This window comes from Pelodiscus sinensis, chromosome 1 (genome assembly GCF_049634645.1).
Source record: "Pelodiscus sinensis isolate JC-2024 chromosome 1, ASM4963464v1, whole genome shotgun sequence".
Classification (NCBI taxonomy): Eukaryota; Metazoa; Chordata; order Testudines; family Trionychidae; genus Pelodiscus; species Pelodiscus sinensis.
This window is the reverse complement of record NC_134711.1, coordinates 62,602,418-62,618,419: the sequence shown is the minus strand read 5'-3', so window position 1 is coordinate 62,618,419 and position 16,002 is coordinate 62,602,418. Positions and strand designations below refer to the sequence as shown.

The following is a 16,002-nucleotide window of genomic DNA, read 5'->3' as shown; positions in this document are numbered from 1 at the left end:
CAGCCCTGGGGCTGTTGCTACACTTCAAAGACAGAAGTGCCTGTATCAACTAATCGAATAGTTGATGCAAATTACATCAACTATTTGATTAGCAAAATAATCAAAATTTTACATCCCCTAGTTTACAGAGGTGCAAGTATCAGAGGATTGCAGCTCTGGTTGGCCACCAATCACTGTTCGCAGTCAATGCAAGCAGTGGAATGTGTCTCGGACCAGGATGCTACTTCCCACCACTTGCATTGGCTGCGAACAACGTTTTACGGCTAACCAGAGCTGTGATCCTCTGATACCTGCGGAGGTGCAGGTAAACAGAGATGAGGGCTTTCCAAGGATTAATCCTGCAGACAGGATCCAGCCTGCGGGCCAGAATTTGCCCACCTGTGTTCTAAAGACTCTCTTAGTACCTGTCCCCAGCAGTTTCCTAAAGCCAAACTCAGCTTGTACTTCAACAGTGCATCACCAGCTTTGACTCTCAGCTGCAACCCAGATCTCCTTCACTACAGCTACTCCAGTCAATTGGAGCTGCTTGTTTGCAGGACAGACTAACACAAAATATATCATTCCCTTTCCCTGCATGCTCAGTATGTTCAGAGCAGCAACTTGGCCCCTGCAGCTGGCTGCTTTGAGCAGAGTACAGGGGCACAGAAGGCAGGGAGCCTAGGTGAAGGACATGCTGGGCTGTTGGCTGGGAGCCGCCCAGAGCCTGCCTCTGTTCCCCTCCTGTGCCCCTAATTCCACCTAATCTAATCCCTCTTCACCCTCACTCCTGCACACATACCCCCCCTTCCAGAGGCAGCAGTGCAGGGGTGCAGGTTGGACCTGGTGTTTGCAAGGAGCCAGCTTTTAAACCAGCTCCCCATGCATTCCTGCTTCCAGGGAAATTTTCAGCAGTTACACATTTGCTTGAATAAATGTATTTTAACATCCCTAGTCACAACCCCATCCTCCACCCAAACTCTCTCCCAGATTCCATACCTCTTCCTTTATCCCATTCACTCGCGTCAAGTTCCCTTCTGCACCCAACCTTCATCCAAGACCACACACCTCCTCCATTAATATCATGGAAGAGTGTGACCCTTGACCACTTATCAGATTCTTGGCGTTGCCCCCCCATCAAGAATTATTGTTCATCCCTGGTATAAACACTATAAAAAAATCTACAGCAGTGGTGGATTTAAACAGATTCTTAAAGATTTTATTCGATATGAATATTAGAGCGGTGAAGATTTAACCAGTAAGCCTCATGCTAAATGGGTAATGCTTACTGGTTCCGGATAACCAGTAATGGGTGGGCACTGAAGCAGCTCCCCACCTGCCACTGGAAGGGAGCCTCTCCAGTCTCATAGGGAGCCTGCCACAGATGAGGGCTGTTCTCAACCAGAGCAACCTCTGTCCACAGGGAGCCCAGGTGCCCAGCAGGCAGGGGCTGCTCCAGTGCGTGCTGCGAGCCAGCAGCCAGCAGCCAGCCCCAGCGTGGCCCTGGGGGCTGCTTTAACCAGGCTAGAGTGGTCTTCAGCCTGGGATCCCAATTAGTCCATTAACCAGTTAAACTTTAGTTTACCCTAACATTTAACCAGTATTTCACATCCCTAATTCAAATACAGATATTCCTAATATTTGACTGGATTCACAATATAGAAAAATGAATAAAAAATGGTTAGTACTTAAGTCACTTTGCAAACCTCAATTCTTAACCATAGCTTTTATGATTTGGGAATTCAAAGAACTTAATCTATGCTAAACAACAGTATTATTTTTCAATGTACACACATTTTAAGGTGTTAAAATACTTAGAACAAATATTTTTACTGTCTGTGCTCATAAACCAACTGTCAAAGAACCTTTAAACACATTTGCATCAAAAAAATGTGCTTTCTAGGGTAATATGTCAGTTTTCACAGTTTTTTGTGAAAACTTTAAATCCCATCATAATCAGTAATTATAGTACCAACAATACCACTAATTACATCTTTAGAAGTTACCCATCCTTCACACCAATAAAAAATATAAAAATTATAATGGCATGAAAAATTTGGAAAAGCTCAACTTAAACAGTTCTGAAGATGAAGGAATATGACTTAACATGTAAACACCATTTTCAATGTCAGATTGTACTGTTATGATATTAGATTTCTGAATCAATTAAAAAGTAAAGGATATTAAACATAGTAGCTCTCTTTTGATTCAATCTTTATTCTTAATATCCCGGCCAGTCTATCTAAACAGGCAAAAGACTCACCAGAAAAATCTGACCAATAAGTATAAATAGTTAAATCTAATTTAGCTTGTCTCTAAATGCTATGACAGCTTTGTATCAGATACACAATGCTATACATAAATTGAAAACCAGAGCTCATTAACCATCTTTATCACACAAAAGTTTTCTGAAATAATTCAATACTCTCTGAAATAGTTTCATTTGGATGTATGCATTTCCTCTTAGTGACTGCAAGCTAAGCATAATATTATAGCATTGTGGTAATGTATGAGCACCAGGAATCAGCCTTATCAGAGAATTCTTATAAACACAGATTTAACTTCAATTTCCTAACATATTTACTAGAAGCAAAGGAGTACTTTAATGACTTCGACATAATACATCCAGCAGTTGACACAATTATCTTCTACTGCTACTTCAAGACTTTTTAAAAAATGTGTGGGAACAAAAACTTCAACCTTGTTTTCTACAATATATTTATAATGAATCAAATGAAATACTTTAGGTCATCCCATTGTCAAAATGAAATTTGTCATTCATTTTCAGATATTCAAAAATTATATGCACTTCTTTCATCTATAAAGATGTACAAATATGAATTCCAACAAACTCCTGAACAATGATAAGTTCTACCAAGAGAAATCCTTAACTTAAGTCAGTTTCTCCTCCATCACACAATCTTCCATGAAGCATCCCTCACAAAAATTTTAAGCATGGACTTTCACCGATGCTTAGGAGCAAGAAACCCTCTGCCCACAGAACAGGTACAACAAGGTCAACAGGCACCAAAGCTCTTCTGTCAACTTAGCCCTGCCCTAGTGAAAGAGCCTCCCTACGCCCATTCAATCCTTGCAGGCCTAAGAACTGGACTGAAATCACACGCAGGTCACCTACTACGGAGATGGGCCCTTTGTGGCTCCCCTACAAGCCTATGAGGATCTCCGAGCACGCTGCGCTTAGTCTTCATCTTCCCCTTACACGGACTCTGAGAAAGGGCTGAACAACTCACACTAAACTTTCACTGGGCACCAGAAAACTCGGGGCAAGCCCGGAGACAGGTTGGGATTCCTCCCTGCGCCCAGCCCCGAGCGCCACTCACCGCCCACTGCCGGGCTTCCAGACTCCGAAGCGAGAGGAGGGCGCGCCGACTGCACACTGCTCCTGTCCCGCGCCCGCCGGCTCTGACAGCCAGGCCCCTCGCTACGCGGGGCACGGGAGCCAGGCGCCGGTGGAGAAGCCTCGCAGGCGCAGAAGGAGTGGGGGGCTCAGGGCCTGCGTGGGGAACCCGGGGCGGGCGGGGAAAGGCCCAGATGCTCCGCGGGGCCGGCGCTCACCTGAAGTCCTTGTCGCTGGATGTCATTTTCTCCAGCAGGTTGGAGATGTGGTAGGAGGCGCTCGCCATGTTGCTGGTCCCGGTGGGGGGCGTCTTCTCGGCCTCGCCGGCTCCACCTCGCCCGCTGCTGGGGACGGCGCTGGCTAGGTGCGGCGGCGGCGGCTGCGTCCCCGGGGGGCGGCGCGGAGGAGGGAGGGAGGGAGGGAGGGGACTCAGTGCGGGCGCCGCGGGGGGGGCAGGCTCATCGCCACTTGGTGACACCGGGGGAGGGAGCGGCCTCGCGCAGGCGGGAGGAGTGGAAAGGAACACAACCCGAGGCGGCCGCAGCGCTCGCGCTAGGAGCGAGGTCAAAGTTCAAGGAGGCTCTCGCGAGGCGCGCGAGCGACGCGGTTTTGTAGCCGCTGATTGGCTCAGGCGGGATCGCGCGCTTGTTCGGACGATGACAGAGCGTACGTGGCACAGAGCGTGCGCGGGACGTTGAGGGCAGCAGTTACAGGGGGGAAGAAGCGCAGAAAAACAGCACAGGCTTCGAAGACTACGAATCCCAGCATGCAATGCGCCGGAGCGCGCGAAGCGCTCTATAACGACGCACGTTGGCGCTTGTAGTTTTTCTAGACGAACATGCGTCCCGTTGCCTGCAGCGGGGCAGCAGTTGCAGCGTGAGCTGCTGACGGAGCATTGCATGCTGGGACTTGGAGTCTCCCTCTGGGAGCGAACGAGGCGATCATGTCCCTGGCGTAGAACGTGGGTTCGGGTGGCCATTTATTCTGGTGCCAAACAAGAAATCGGGGATGGGGGCGCTAAGCCAAGCGGCCCTGTCGCCCGTGCTCAGGGGCTCTTTGCCCCAGGGAGATTTTCCAGCCGTTGCTGAAAAACCAGTTCCCCTCGTCTCGTGACAGTTGTCGCTCAAGTGCCAGCTCTAGGCGCCAGCGCTCACGTGAGCAGCTCAGCTTTCATTTCAAAACAAACATCACTTTCTAGTGCCAGCCCTTCCTGTTATGGAGGCCGGAGCTTGAAAATGTGTCCCAGTGTGGTGTAAAGGCTCAGGAACCAGAAGACAAATACACAGAACCCGGATTTATTTATTTTTAACTCGGTCTTGGGTTTTTTTTTTTGGAGGGGGGGGATTCACTCATGATATTTGATGGCAGGCACCGTTAATAGCAGTGTCTACGGTGGGTTTTCACTGTTAACATTCTCTCACCTTAGTGTCACTGATTTAACTTCACTGATGTGAGAACTTGAGTGAACACAGACCTGCTGTTGGGTGGCATTTCAAGCACTCTAATCGTGCTCAGCGTTGGTCTACTGACTGGCAGTATCAGACTGTTGCTGTTGTACACTATTGCTAATCCTCATGTTATTCTGAGTCCTCATGGTTTGTGGAGAAAAGCTTGGAGGAAATGTGGACTCTAAGGCTACGTCTAGACTGGCATGATTTTCCGGAAATGTTTTTAACGGAAAAGTTTTCCCTTAAAAGCATTTTCGGAAAAGAGCGTCTAGATTGACACGGATGCTTTTCCGCAAAAGCACTTTTTGCGGAAAAGCATCCCTGGCCAATCTAGACGCGCTTTTGCGCAAAAAAGCCCCAATCGCCATTTTCGTGATTGGGGCTTTTTTGCGGAAAACAAATCTCAGCTGTCTACACTGGCCCTTTTGCGCAAAAGTTTTGCGCAAAAGGGACTTTTGCCTGAACAGGAGCAGCATAGTATTTCCACAAGAAGCACTGATTTCTTACAGTAGGAAGTCAGTGCTTTTGCAGAAATTCAAGCGGCCAGTGTAGACAGCTGGCAAGTTTTTCCGGAAAAGCAGCTGATTTTCCGGAAAAACTGGCCAGTCTAGACACAGCCTAAAGGTTCCAAGACCAACCAAATAAAAGGAACACAACATTTATTATTTTCTTTTGTATGGGCCTGACTCATGATTTTTGACTAACATGAGATTTTGGAATGTTTTGGGTTGTAACTTATGGGTAGTCTAAAATAATAGGAGATTTTATGAAGACTTCCCACATTTAATGTAGATAAGACTGTCTTCTAAGGTATACTGTATACAACATCTGCACTTATAATGTAAAATGTGATCATACCCACCAGTCTTCACGTTTCTAACTATTTATAAATGAAAAAAAAATTGAAGAAATAGCTTTCAGGCTTTATTGACACACAAAAAAGAAACATTTTTCCTTTTCAGGCCATAGTACCATGTTGGTAGGGTGGACCAAAACAACCCAGCATGCCATACTCTCAAATTCTCCATGACCCAAGCTGGAGCTACATGTGGGGTTGCTTCAGAGATTCACAAAACTGAGACAGATATGGGAACTTCACTACATAACAACCATCATGTAATCAACTTTGATTGGTGCAACAGCTCTTAGTGCACTATGCATGTGCGAAAAGGAAGATGTGATGTAACTTTTAAATCAGGGATAGGGAACCTACAGCCCACTGGCCTATGGCTTGCCTTGATCTGACCCACCAGGTGTGGAACTCGCCACCCCTGACAGCAGCACAAGCATCACCAGCTCCCTGCAGTGTAGAGAAAAGCCCCAAGACTCACAGAACTGATGAATGCAAGCTAGGGCCAGATTTGGCCCACAGGCTCTGCCTGGCAGAGGGGAGGAAGTGACTCTGTATGCTGTAGGGAAGAGCTCAGGGCAGGCACCACCCTATCATTGCTCCTGTTGGCTGAGATTACTGGCTAAGGGGATCAATGTGGGCAGTGCCTGCAGGGAGTGATTCCTTGCAGGGTGCAAAGCTGCATGGAGCTACCTATGTCCTCATGGAGCTGTACCAGTTAAACACCCCAATTCCCTTCTTCCTCTTCCTTCTACCAAAATCATGCATCTCCTCCCTCCCAGCCCCTCCCCCCAGTGCTTTTTTAGTATTAAAAGAAAAGTGCAGGTACTCCAGGCAGGAGCAGATAAGAGTTTTGCAGGGCCCCCTTTGGAAAAAAAATAGAAAAAACGCGTCAAATGTGCAAATTGAAGGCTATTTTCATATTAAATGTGAATTGGGTAAATTTGATAGAAACTTAATTTAGTTGGACAATTTTTATTTTAATTATATTGTAAGTCATTCTTAAACAAAATTCTTCATTAATAATTAAAATGTTTCATTTGTATTTAAGTCTCCTCCCCCTCCTGCCTCACTCTCTTTTTCTCGTCCCCCTCCTGCCTCTCACTCTCTCTCTTCTCCTTCTCCTCCTGTCTCTCTCTCTTTCTCTTCTCCTCCTCCTCCTGCCTCACTCTTTCTCTTCTCTTCCTCCTCCTGCCTCACTCTCTCTCTTTCTCTTCTCCTTTGTCCTCCCCCTCCTGCCTCTCACTTGTGGAGCCCAAATGGCCGTTTGGGCCCCGAGCAGCATCCCAGCTGAGCATTGCAGAACTCAACAGAGCACCACGGCGGGAGGCGAAGGGGGGCGGGGCGGTGATGTACACGGCCAAGGGGCAGGATCTGGAGCTTCTGTCACGCCCTTCGCCTCCTGACCCCTGGCCTTGTACATCAACCCCCGCCCCCCTTCGCCTCTTGCCGTGGCACTTGGCTGAGTTCTACGCCGCTCAGCCAGGCCACCACGCAGGAGCAAGCAGCTCAAGCGGCCATTTCGGCCCCGTGCGGAAGGTCGGCGCGGGGCCTATTGCAGCGTGGGACCCAGGGCAGCCGCCCCGCTCTCCCTGCCCTATATCTGCTGCTGACTGCAGGGGAAAAGTTGTTGAACTCTGACTGGATGTGCTGGTACTGCATCTGGAGGTGCCGGTACTGTGTACCGGACAGTACCATCACAAAAAAAGCACTGCCTCCCCCCACTACTTCCAGCCTGTTTCTGTATCCTATCTCCCATCCAGACCTGCACCCCTATTCCCAGCCCACTCCAGCACCTTACCTCCCACCCAGCCTCCACACCTCTATCCCCACTCTGTTCCTCCTCCATCCCAGACCCTCATCTCTCCATCCTGCTCCCTACCTCCCACCCAGACCCTACACCACTACCCCAGCCCAATCCCTGACAACTCCCTCCCACACACTGACCTCATTTTTGGTCCCACCCCAGAGCTTAGGGGCGCCCCACAATATCTACTAGCTTCAGGGCCCCAAAAGAGTTAATCCGGCTCTGTTTCAGTACCTCTTGCCAAAAAAACAAAACTCTTTTGAAAGATCCTATACTCCTCATCTTTCAAAAAAGTGGGTTTTTTTTCAAAAGAACCGCGTCTAGATGGCGGCTTTACTTTTGAAATACCCATTTTCGAAAGAATGCACGGCCACATTATGCAAATGAAGCAGGGGAAATTCAAATCCCGGCTTCATTTGCAATTTCGATCTGTCCGATTTACATCCCTCTTTCTAAAGAGAGATGTTGTTTAGACATGCCCTATTTGAACCTATTGTGCTGATATGCCAGTTACTTCCACTTATTCTGACACTAACATAGTGCAGATTGAAACAGTGGCTAGTGCAGAGGTCCTCAAACTGTGGCTTTAGGGTAGGGAATAAAAAGTTAACCAGTAGGGGCGGGAGCAGCTCCCCACCTGTGCCAGCCCCATGGGATCCACCACTCACAGGAATTGCTCCAGGCTTCCAGAGCTGCCCCTGTCTGTGGAGGGCCTAGGCACATCACAGGCAGAATCTGTTCTGGGCGGACGCAGGAGGGGGGCATAAGCAGGGGCTGCTCCAGCCCAGCTGCAGCGAGGAGGAAAGGGGCTTCTCCATAACCCCCAGCTTAGCCCCCTTTCCTCTCCCTGCATCCCTCCATACTCCCATACCCCTGCTGGAGCTGCAACATTACTCCCAGATCCAACTCTGGGGCCGGGGACATGGAAAGGGTTAAGGGCGGGCACAAGACAAAAAGTTTGGGGACCACTGGACTAGAGTATTACTAGTAATTATTATGTACTAGCACATGTACCTGGCGTTGCTTTTGTCCTTAACTGTAGTAATGGGAGGGGGTTAGATATTAAATATACATGCTCTATTTAAATGATGGGGCTCAGGACAGTGGGTTGGAGAAGCAGGAGGCAGAGCAGGGGATTGGGTGTGGGAGGGATCAGGGCAGGGGTGCAGGAACCAGGGCAGGAGATGGATGGCACAGGGCTGGTTGTGGAGGGGCTCAGAGCAGGAAGTGGAGGTGCAAGATTCAGGGCAGGAAGCTGGGAGCTGTGGGAGACTCAGGGCAAGGAGTGGGGAGTGGTGGAGTCAGGGTAAGGATTGGGGGGCTCAGGGCAAGTGGTGGGAGTGCAGAAGTCAAGGCAGGGTGTGCGAGGTGCAGGACTCAGGGCAGGGATTGGGAGGTCGAGGAGGGAGCTTACCATGCCCATGTCAGCGAGGGTAGCACTGCTCTAGTGGTGGCTCCTCCCAGGGGGACAAGGGCTGCACTCCGTGACTAGCAGCAACTTCCAGGGGGCTAGAGCTGCACTCCCCGGCCACTGTCAAGTGTCCGGGGCTGCGCACACTAGCCAGTACTCTTCCCAGGGTGTGGAGAAGTGCCGGGGCTATACTCCCCGGCCAGCAGCTCTTTTGGGGAGCAGAGCTCTGGGGATGGCTCCAGCCCCCAGCTACCCCCACTCCCAGGGGCAGATGACCATTTTGCGGGGCCCAGGGAGGCCCAATTTTGCAGGGCCCCCCTTTGCCACGGCGCATGCGCGGGGGCACCACACGCATGTGCGGGGCTTCTTGAAGCGCGGGGCCCGGGGCGGCCGCCCCGCTCGCCCTGCCCTATATCCACCCCTGCCCACTCCAGCCTTCACCTTGTCTGGGGACAAGTCATGGTTTCTGGTCAGGGTGGGGTCTTCACTGGGGGGCCTCTCCTCTGAGGGGGGGAAACATCTCCTCTGAGACGGACTCACTGCTCTCAATGGGCACTCTTGCGTCGTGTCCTTATGAACAGCAGACCCTGCCTTTACATGTTATGGAAAACTGTCCTTTTCCTGGGGCTTCCCTAGCATAACCAATCCCTGACCCTGCTTAAAGTTAGGAGAAGAAGAAGCTGCATACCACATTTGGTGGCCCTAGCTCTTACCATTTAGTAGGAGTACTTGAACAATTGGACTCACAAGGCAGATACACAGACAGACACACTCAGTGGTTCTCAAACTTTCTGGCATCATGCCCCCCTTTTTGATTTTTGAAAAACCCTCCCATCCCCCAAATAGGAGCAAAACTCGTCGAGCCAAAAAAAAAAGGAAAAAAGGAACTGAACAGGGCAGCAAAACTTGATGAGGGGAAGGGGAGGCTGGGTTGCATTGCGCCCCCCTGGAATTTCTTCACGCCCCCCCAGTTTGGGAACCCATGCTCTAAAATATATAGTTAGATACTGCTCAAGGAAAAAGCTATTGTGGGGCAAACCCAAGTGCATCCTGTTCTAGACCACTTATTACAACTGGATTTTATTTACAGTAGAAGCAACTATTCTAGGGATATTTAGAAATGGATAGGACTAATGTGGAAGAGATTATTTCCCAAATGGAGTAGGAACTTAATCTGTTTTAGATTAACAAACATTAGATGTCCAATTTATTCTCAGAGATACTTAAATCTTATATATTGGAGCGTGAAAGGATTTATGATATAGTAAATTTTGAAATATGTTTACAAAGTGCTGAAGGTGAGTGAAAAGTAAGGTTGATGTACAGATATATTCATGACATTTACATATAAACACCCAAGAAGTTGCACTTTCACTTTCACTTGTTATAAGAACTCTGGATAAAGAAAAAGATTAATCACATCTCTATATATCTATGTAAAGAATTATTCTATAGTTCTGTATAAGGCTTTAAAGCTAATCGTTTAGAATGACAAATTTAAACCTGGTTATCAGTTTTTGCAGCTGGTTGTGCAAGAATAAAAGGAAGTTATTAATGTAAATCAAATGGACTTAGCTGCTACAATTTTGATCCAAGGAAAATGTTGCACTGACTTGTTTTGTCATTTATAAAGATGTTTTGCTTTTTAAGTGTGAATCTGGAATCTTGATAAGACAGCTAGGAAACACGACTTTCAAAATTCTAGCTTATTATAATAATGTTTATTTGTTGGTGTCACTAAGAAGTTATCTGGGTTTAAATCTGAAAAAAAGTAGTTTGGCAAAAGAGAATACATAGAGACAAATTATAAATTCCAAAACAAAATCACCAGTAACAGCACTGTACACTAGGTAGGGTACATCTGTATCATTGTAGGTACATGGACATTAAGGTTAACACACTATGGCTACATCTATACTGATGCAGTTTTTCGGAAAAGGAAATGCAAATGGAATGCTTATTTGCATATGTTGCACTCTCATTTGCATAGTCTCTTCTGATCCTTTTTGCAGAAAAGGTTCTTGTGATAAAAAGCCCTGTGTAGATGAGGCCATTTGTTGGAAAAACCCTGTTTTATGCAAGATCCTGTAAACCTCATTTTTTGAGGAATAAGGGATCTTGCACAAAACGGGGGTTTTCCTGACAAATGGTCCCGTCTACACAGGGCTTTTTATCGCAAAAACCTCTTCCGCAAAAAGGATCAGAAGAGAATATGCAAATGAGAGCACGAGATTTGCAAATGAGTGGTCCAATTTGCATTTCCTCTTCCAAAAAACTGCCACAGTGTAGACGTAGCCTATATAATAGTATGTGCCAGGAAACAGAATTGGAGTAGGTATAGGAACAGTAACATTGAGTTTCCTGACTTTAGAAACTCAGCTACAACATCACATTGTAGAGGGTTTGTTTGGTTTAGTTTAATTTTGGGCTCACTTTTTGTTTCAGTTTTCCTTATTTTTGTACTCAAGCTATATACCATAGTGAATCACAATTCAAAATAGGCCATATTATAGGACTAAACAATCTTACAATTTGCTTCAACCTGTCAAAAAAAAGTCATTTTAAGATTTCCTTTCTCCTGCACAGCCCCTCCCTAAAACTAATTAATTATTCATCTGAAAGCTAGTATGATAGAATCCCAAAATATTTTTCCAAAAGCAGTTTTAAAAGGTTGCTATGGTAAGAGATTTCTAGAAATTTACAACAGGAAAGAAGCAATCACATAGCTTTAAACAAAAATGTCAACCCAGCTAGTTCAAATAAGCTCCTGTCAAAGCAAAGAAAATAGAAGGGTCTGGTGATTCCATTTACTTCAAAAGAAGTAATATCAGGACCAACCTGCTGTAAATAGTAAATGCAAGTGTGTGATGGATAGGAGTGCTGGCCAGCATTCAGTGACTAAGGGTTAAACTCAAGTAGCTATGGGATGTTGGCAGGCAGCCAGGAGAGCCAATGAAAAAAGGTGTTGAAATTTACATAGGAAGATATACCTGCCTACTGTTTCCTTTGTGTGAGTTTTAAGCTAGGAGCTGGGAAAGACAAAATGAATTGAACCAGGAAGAACTACCATGTCTACAAGGAATACTGGTCATGGGAATGGAATGGACCTTGAAGTATGGATCATAAGTAGAAAGGGAAAATGTATATTTAGTCACTTTCAGCTTATTTTCTTTGTTTTGTTGTTTGGTGAAACTCCTCTGTACTAAGTCCATGTGCCCTCCCATTCACTGTATCCAAGCTGCACCCAGAGATACCATTTTTCTCTGTGTTTTTTAATCTGTTCTTTTCTCAGTTGCTCTGTAACACCTAGCAACCAATATGTTTTATTAAGTAAATCTTTTTGTTTTGTTAATAAAATCACCTTTTTTAAGAGGCTGATTTGATTCTTGTGTCCAAGAAGGTAACAGGAGGTCTGTGTATGCATGCATAAGGCTGAGAGGCCGGCTATCAGAGATCACAGTTTGTTTTCCTTTTTTTTGTTTCAAGCTCTCTTATGGTAAAAAAGATGGGCGGTATCCCTCTGGAAGAAGTTCAAATACTTCTTCCTGGGTTTAAGAAGAGGAGTTGGAGGGTTTTTTACACATGATGGTGGCAGCTTATCTCCCAAGGCCAGAAATCTGTAACCTTGATGAGTTTTTTTAAGCGGAAGCCTACAGAGGCAAGGTATTTAAGGTCTCCTGTGAGTCCCCACCTTCTGCACTCAGAGGCTATGTCTACACTGTGCCCGTTTTGTGCAAGAAATATGCAAAGAGGCTAAGCATGGAATATCGCTGAGCCTCATTTGCAGGGCTCAACAAACAATACAATCTACTCGCCCATGGCGAGTAGATTGCAACCCGGAAGAGCCGGGTTCAGGTGATCTGCGCATGTGCAGATCGCCGGACAGCGCAGCTGGTGAGTGGGGCTCGCCGCGGTTCGGCGAGCCCTGCTCATTTGCATAATTCATGTGGCTCCATTTTTGTGCAAAAACCCCCTCTTGCGCAAGAGCCGTTATTCCAGCCATTTTTTTCAGGAAGAATGGTCTTGCACAAGAGAGGTGTTTTGCGCAAAAATGGAGCCTAATTAATTATGCAAATGAGGCACATAAATATTCTATGCTTTGCCTGATTTGCATATTTTTTGTGCAAAACGGGGGCAGTGTAGACATTGCCAAAGTGGGGAACAGCTTTGACAATGTGATTAAATAATTGACTAAAAGGGGCTGTAAAAATGTCTGAAATTGCCTTTGCAAATTAATCCAGCTACAATAACCTTTTCATCATAAAATTAAGTTTTAACAAAGAATAAACCATAAAGAGAGAAGTTAAAAGGTTCTAGACAGGACGTCTGAAAGTGGTTCCACCCACGGGCTATTCAAAACCAGGAGGTAAATTTCAGTTTTCACAGTCAAAAACTTTTCAAATATGCAGCATCCAGAATAACATTTGAAACTTTTAAATGCAAGTTTACTCTAAAATAGGAGTCAGAAAATATGGAATATGGTTCCATGGTTGACATCGCTCAATTATTTCTATACCAGTTGAGCTCAGTTAACAGATACCAAGATATTTTTTCTTACTGCCAGGTCTGCAAATTAATTTTGGGTTCTGAAAGTCAAGCCAGGTTCTTTATTCACACACGTCATCAGCTGAACACCAGTCACTTGTATCTGCGCTCTCTGTAAGACCTCTGAACCTGGAGTTTCTATTCCCATGCCATTCAATTGACTTCTCATTCTGTCGGAGAAACAAGGTGGTTGAAGTAATCTCCTGGGCTGTGTCCAGACTCAGGGGTTTTTCCGAAAAAACTTCCCCTGCGTCCAGACTCAAGCCGCGTTCTTTCGAAATTAAATCAAAAGAACGCGGCTTTTCTTTCGATGGCGGTAAACCTCATTTCACGAGGAAGAACGCCTTCTTTCGAAAGTTCCGCTTTCGAAAGAAGGCGTTCTTCAATGTAAATAGGGCTTCTTCAAAAGAGAGCATCCAGACTCACTGGATGCTTTCTTTCGAAAAAGCAAGCCGCTTTTTCAAAAGTTCAACGTGCAGTCTAGACGCGCTCTTTCGAAAGAGGCTCTTTCGAAAGTATCTTTCGAAAGAGCCTCTTTCGAAAGAGGCTTGCAGTCTAGACATAGCCCTGGTGCAAGAGACAAGCTTTCAAGCTTACACAGAACTCTGTGAGCTTGAAAGCTTTCCCTTTCACCAACAGAAGTTCGTCCAATAAAAGATATATGACGCCTACCTTATCTCTCTCATATCCTGGGACCCACACAGCTACAACACTGCGGCTGTGCCTAGACTGGCCAGTTTTTCTGGAAAATCAGCCGTTTTTCTGGAAAAACTTGCCACCTGTCTACACTGGCCACTTGAATTTCTGCAAAAGCACTGACTTCCTACTGTAAGAAATCAGTGCTTCTTGTGGAAATACTATGCTGCTCCCGTTCAGGCAAAAGTCCTTTTGTGCAAAAGTTTTGCGCAAAAGGTCCAGTGTAGACAGCTCAGATTTGTTTTCCGCAAAAAAGCCCCAATTGCGAAAATGGCAATCAGGGCTTTTTTGCAGAAAAGCGCGTCTAGATTGTCACGGATGCTTTTCCGCAAAAAGTGCTTTTGCGGAAAAGCATCCATGCCAACCTAGATGCACTTTTCCAAAAATGCTTTTAACAGAAAACTTTTCCATTAAAAGCATTTCTGGAAAATCATGCCAGTCTAGACGTAGTCTGCATGTTTCCATTATGTCCTCAGACATTTGCACTTTACCATTACCTTCAGTGAACTTGCAGATCAATGATTGGAAGTTACTGCAGTAAACAACTCTGTTTATGATCCACACAATGGAAATGAAAACAACTCACACTTTCAACTGTGTTGGCTGCTAAGACATTTTTAACAGGGTAAGCCAAAATGCTGCTCTGATTCTGGGCATGGTAGCTACACAAAAGTTTAGCGACTGAATGTGAAATGACATGCTTTCATTCGTTTCTGTTGTTCTTGTGAGCTATAGGTCTGGAAGAAGTCTGCCTCAGTGCTGTAATATTTCATCCCAAAATGTGTTTGTGTGTGTGTTTGGATTTAAATAAAACAACCTAAAAGAATGTCTAGAATCATTACAATTTTTTTTTAAATCAGCACATTACAAATTTTTGTTTTAAATCAGCACAAATCTTCCCACATCTTTTGTGGGGCTATAAATGATATCCCGTAAAGATGAAAAAAAAACCCACTATAAGTACACTTTCATGAACCAAGCATGGAAATGACTAAAAAGAAACTGAAATGTATAAGTCAGATAAAACTAGACAACAGCTGAAGAGGGCTTTCGGGAGCAAAACTGACTCATCATCAGGATCATGTAAGGTAAAGTGCCATGCTGCTTCAAGAGTAGATGATGTTAGTTGCCAGCATACATCACTTGAACAATAAAGGTAGTCCATTGCTTTCCACAATGGGTCTCTGTTCACTGTCACAAGCTAATTCTTGGGTTTTTCCATTCGTTGTGGATGTTTCATAAAAGGAATTTAGTAGCTCACCATTCATCTACACCCCAGAAGGGAAGAATTTATTTTAGTAAAGCCGCTTTCAGGATTTTTTCTTATAAAACTGTTACATGAGAAATAAACTCAGATAAGTAGAATTAATTCATGAAGCACCCTGAGCCAAAATTGAACCCACAGTGTCCCAAATGTAAATCTAAGAATGTCTGCTGACATCAGTAGATTTCCCTCTGTGTATAAATCACTGCATGCATCTCTACACATATTTCCCAGGGAGCCTTAATCCTGACATGTAACTTCTGTCCTATTCTGTACCTTGTGAGCAGAGATCCAGACCTACCAATCATATTAGAATGACAATTTAATTGTGTACATTCAATTTCACATTTATTCTTCATTAGGAACAAGAATGAGATTGCAAAACTCATTGTACTTCTGACCAAATGAAGATGTTCTTGAATCTTTGGGCCAATGGAAACAGTCCGTATAATGTATAGGAACTGGGTAGTATCTCGCTAAAGAAGTACACTAACCTCAGGCTTGCCTCTTGTGGCTAGGCTTGGCATAGCTACTCATTATCTCCTACCCCCTTGCCAACAGCTCCTCTGGCCCTGCAGGTTTCCCACCTTGTGGCTTGACGCACTAGCCAGGTCACTTCAAATTCCCACAAATAAACACTCCAGTGC

General features: G+C 45.5%; 1 protein-coding gene across 1 annotated transcript in view; it reads right to left on the bottom strand.

Moving 5' to 3' along the window:
* Positions 1–3,911, bottom strand: part of CAND1 (cullin associated and neddylation dissociated 1) — a 58,249-nt gene extending 54,338 nt beyond the window's left edge. Inside the window, exon 1 of the mRNA XM_075931364.1 lies at positions 3,553–3,911. Coding sequence (XP_075787479.1) covers positions 3,553–3,620 — 68 coding nt within the window. The 5' untranslated portion in view covers positions 3,621–3,911. The remainder of the gene's footprint in view (positions 1–3,552) is intronic.
* Between the last annotated feature and the right edge of the window lie 12,091 nt (positions 3,912–16,002).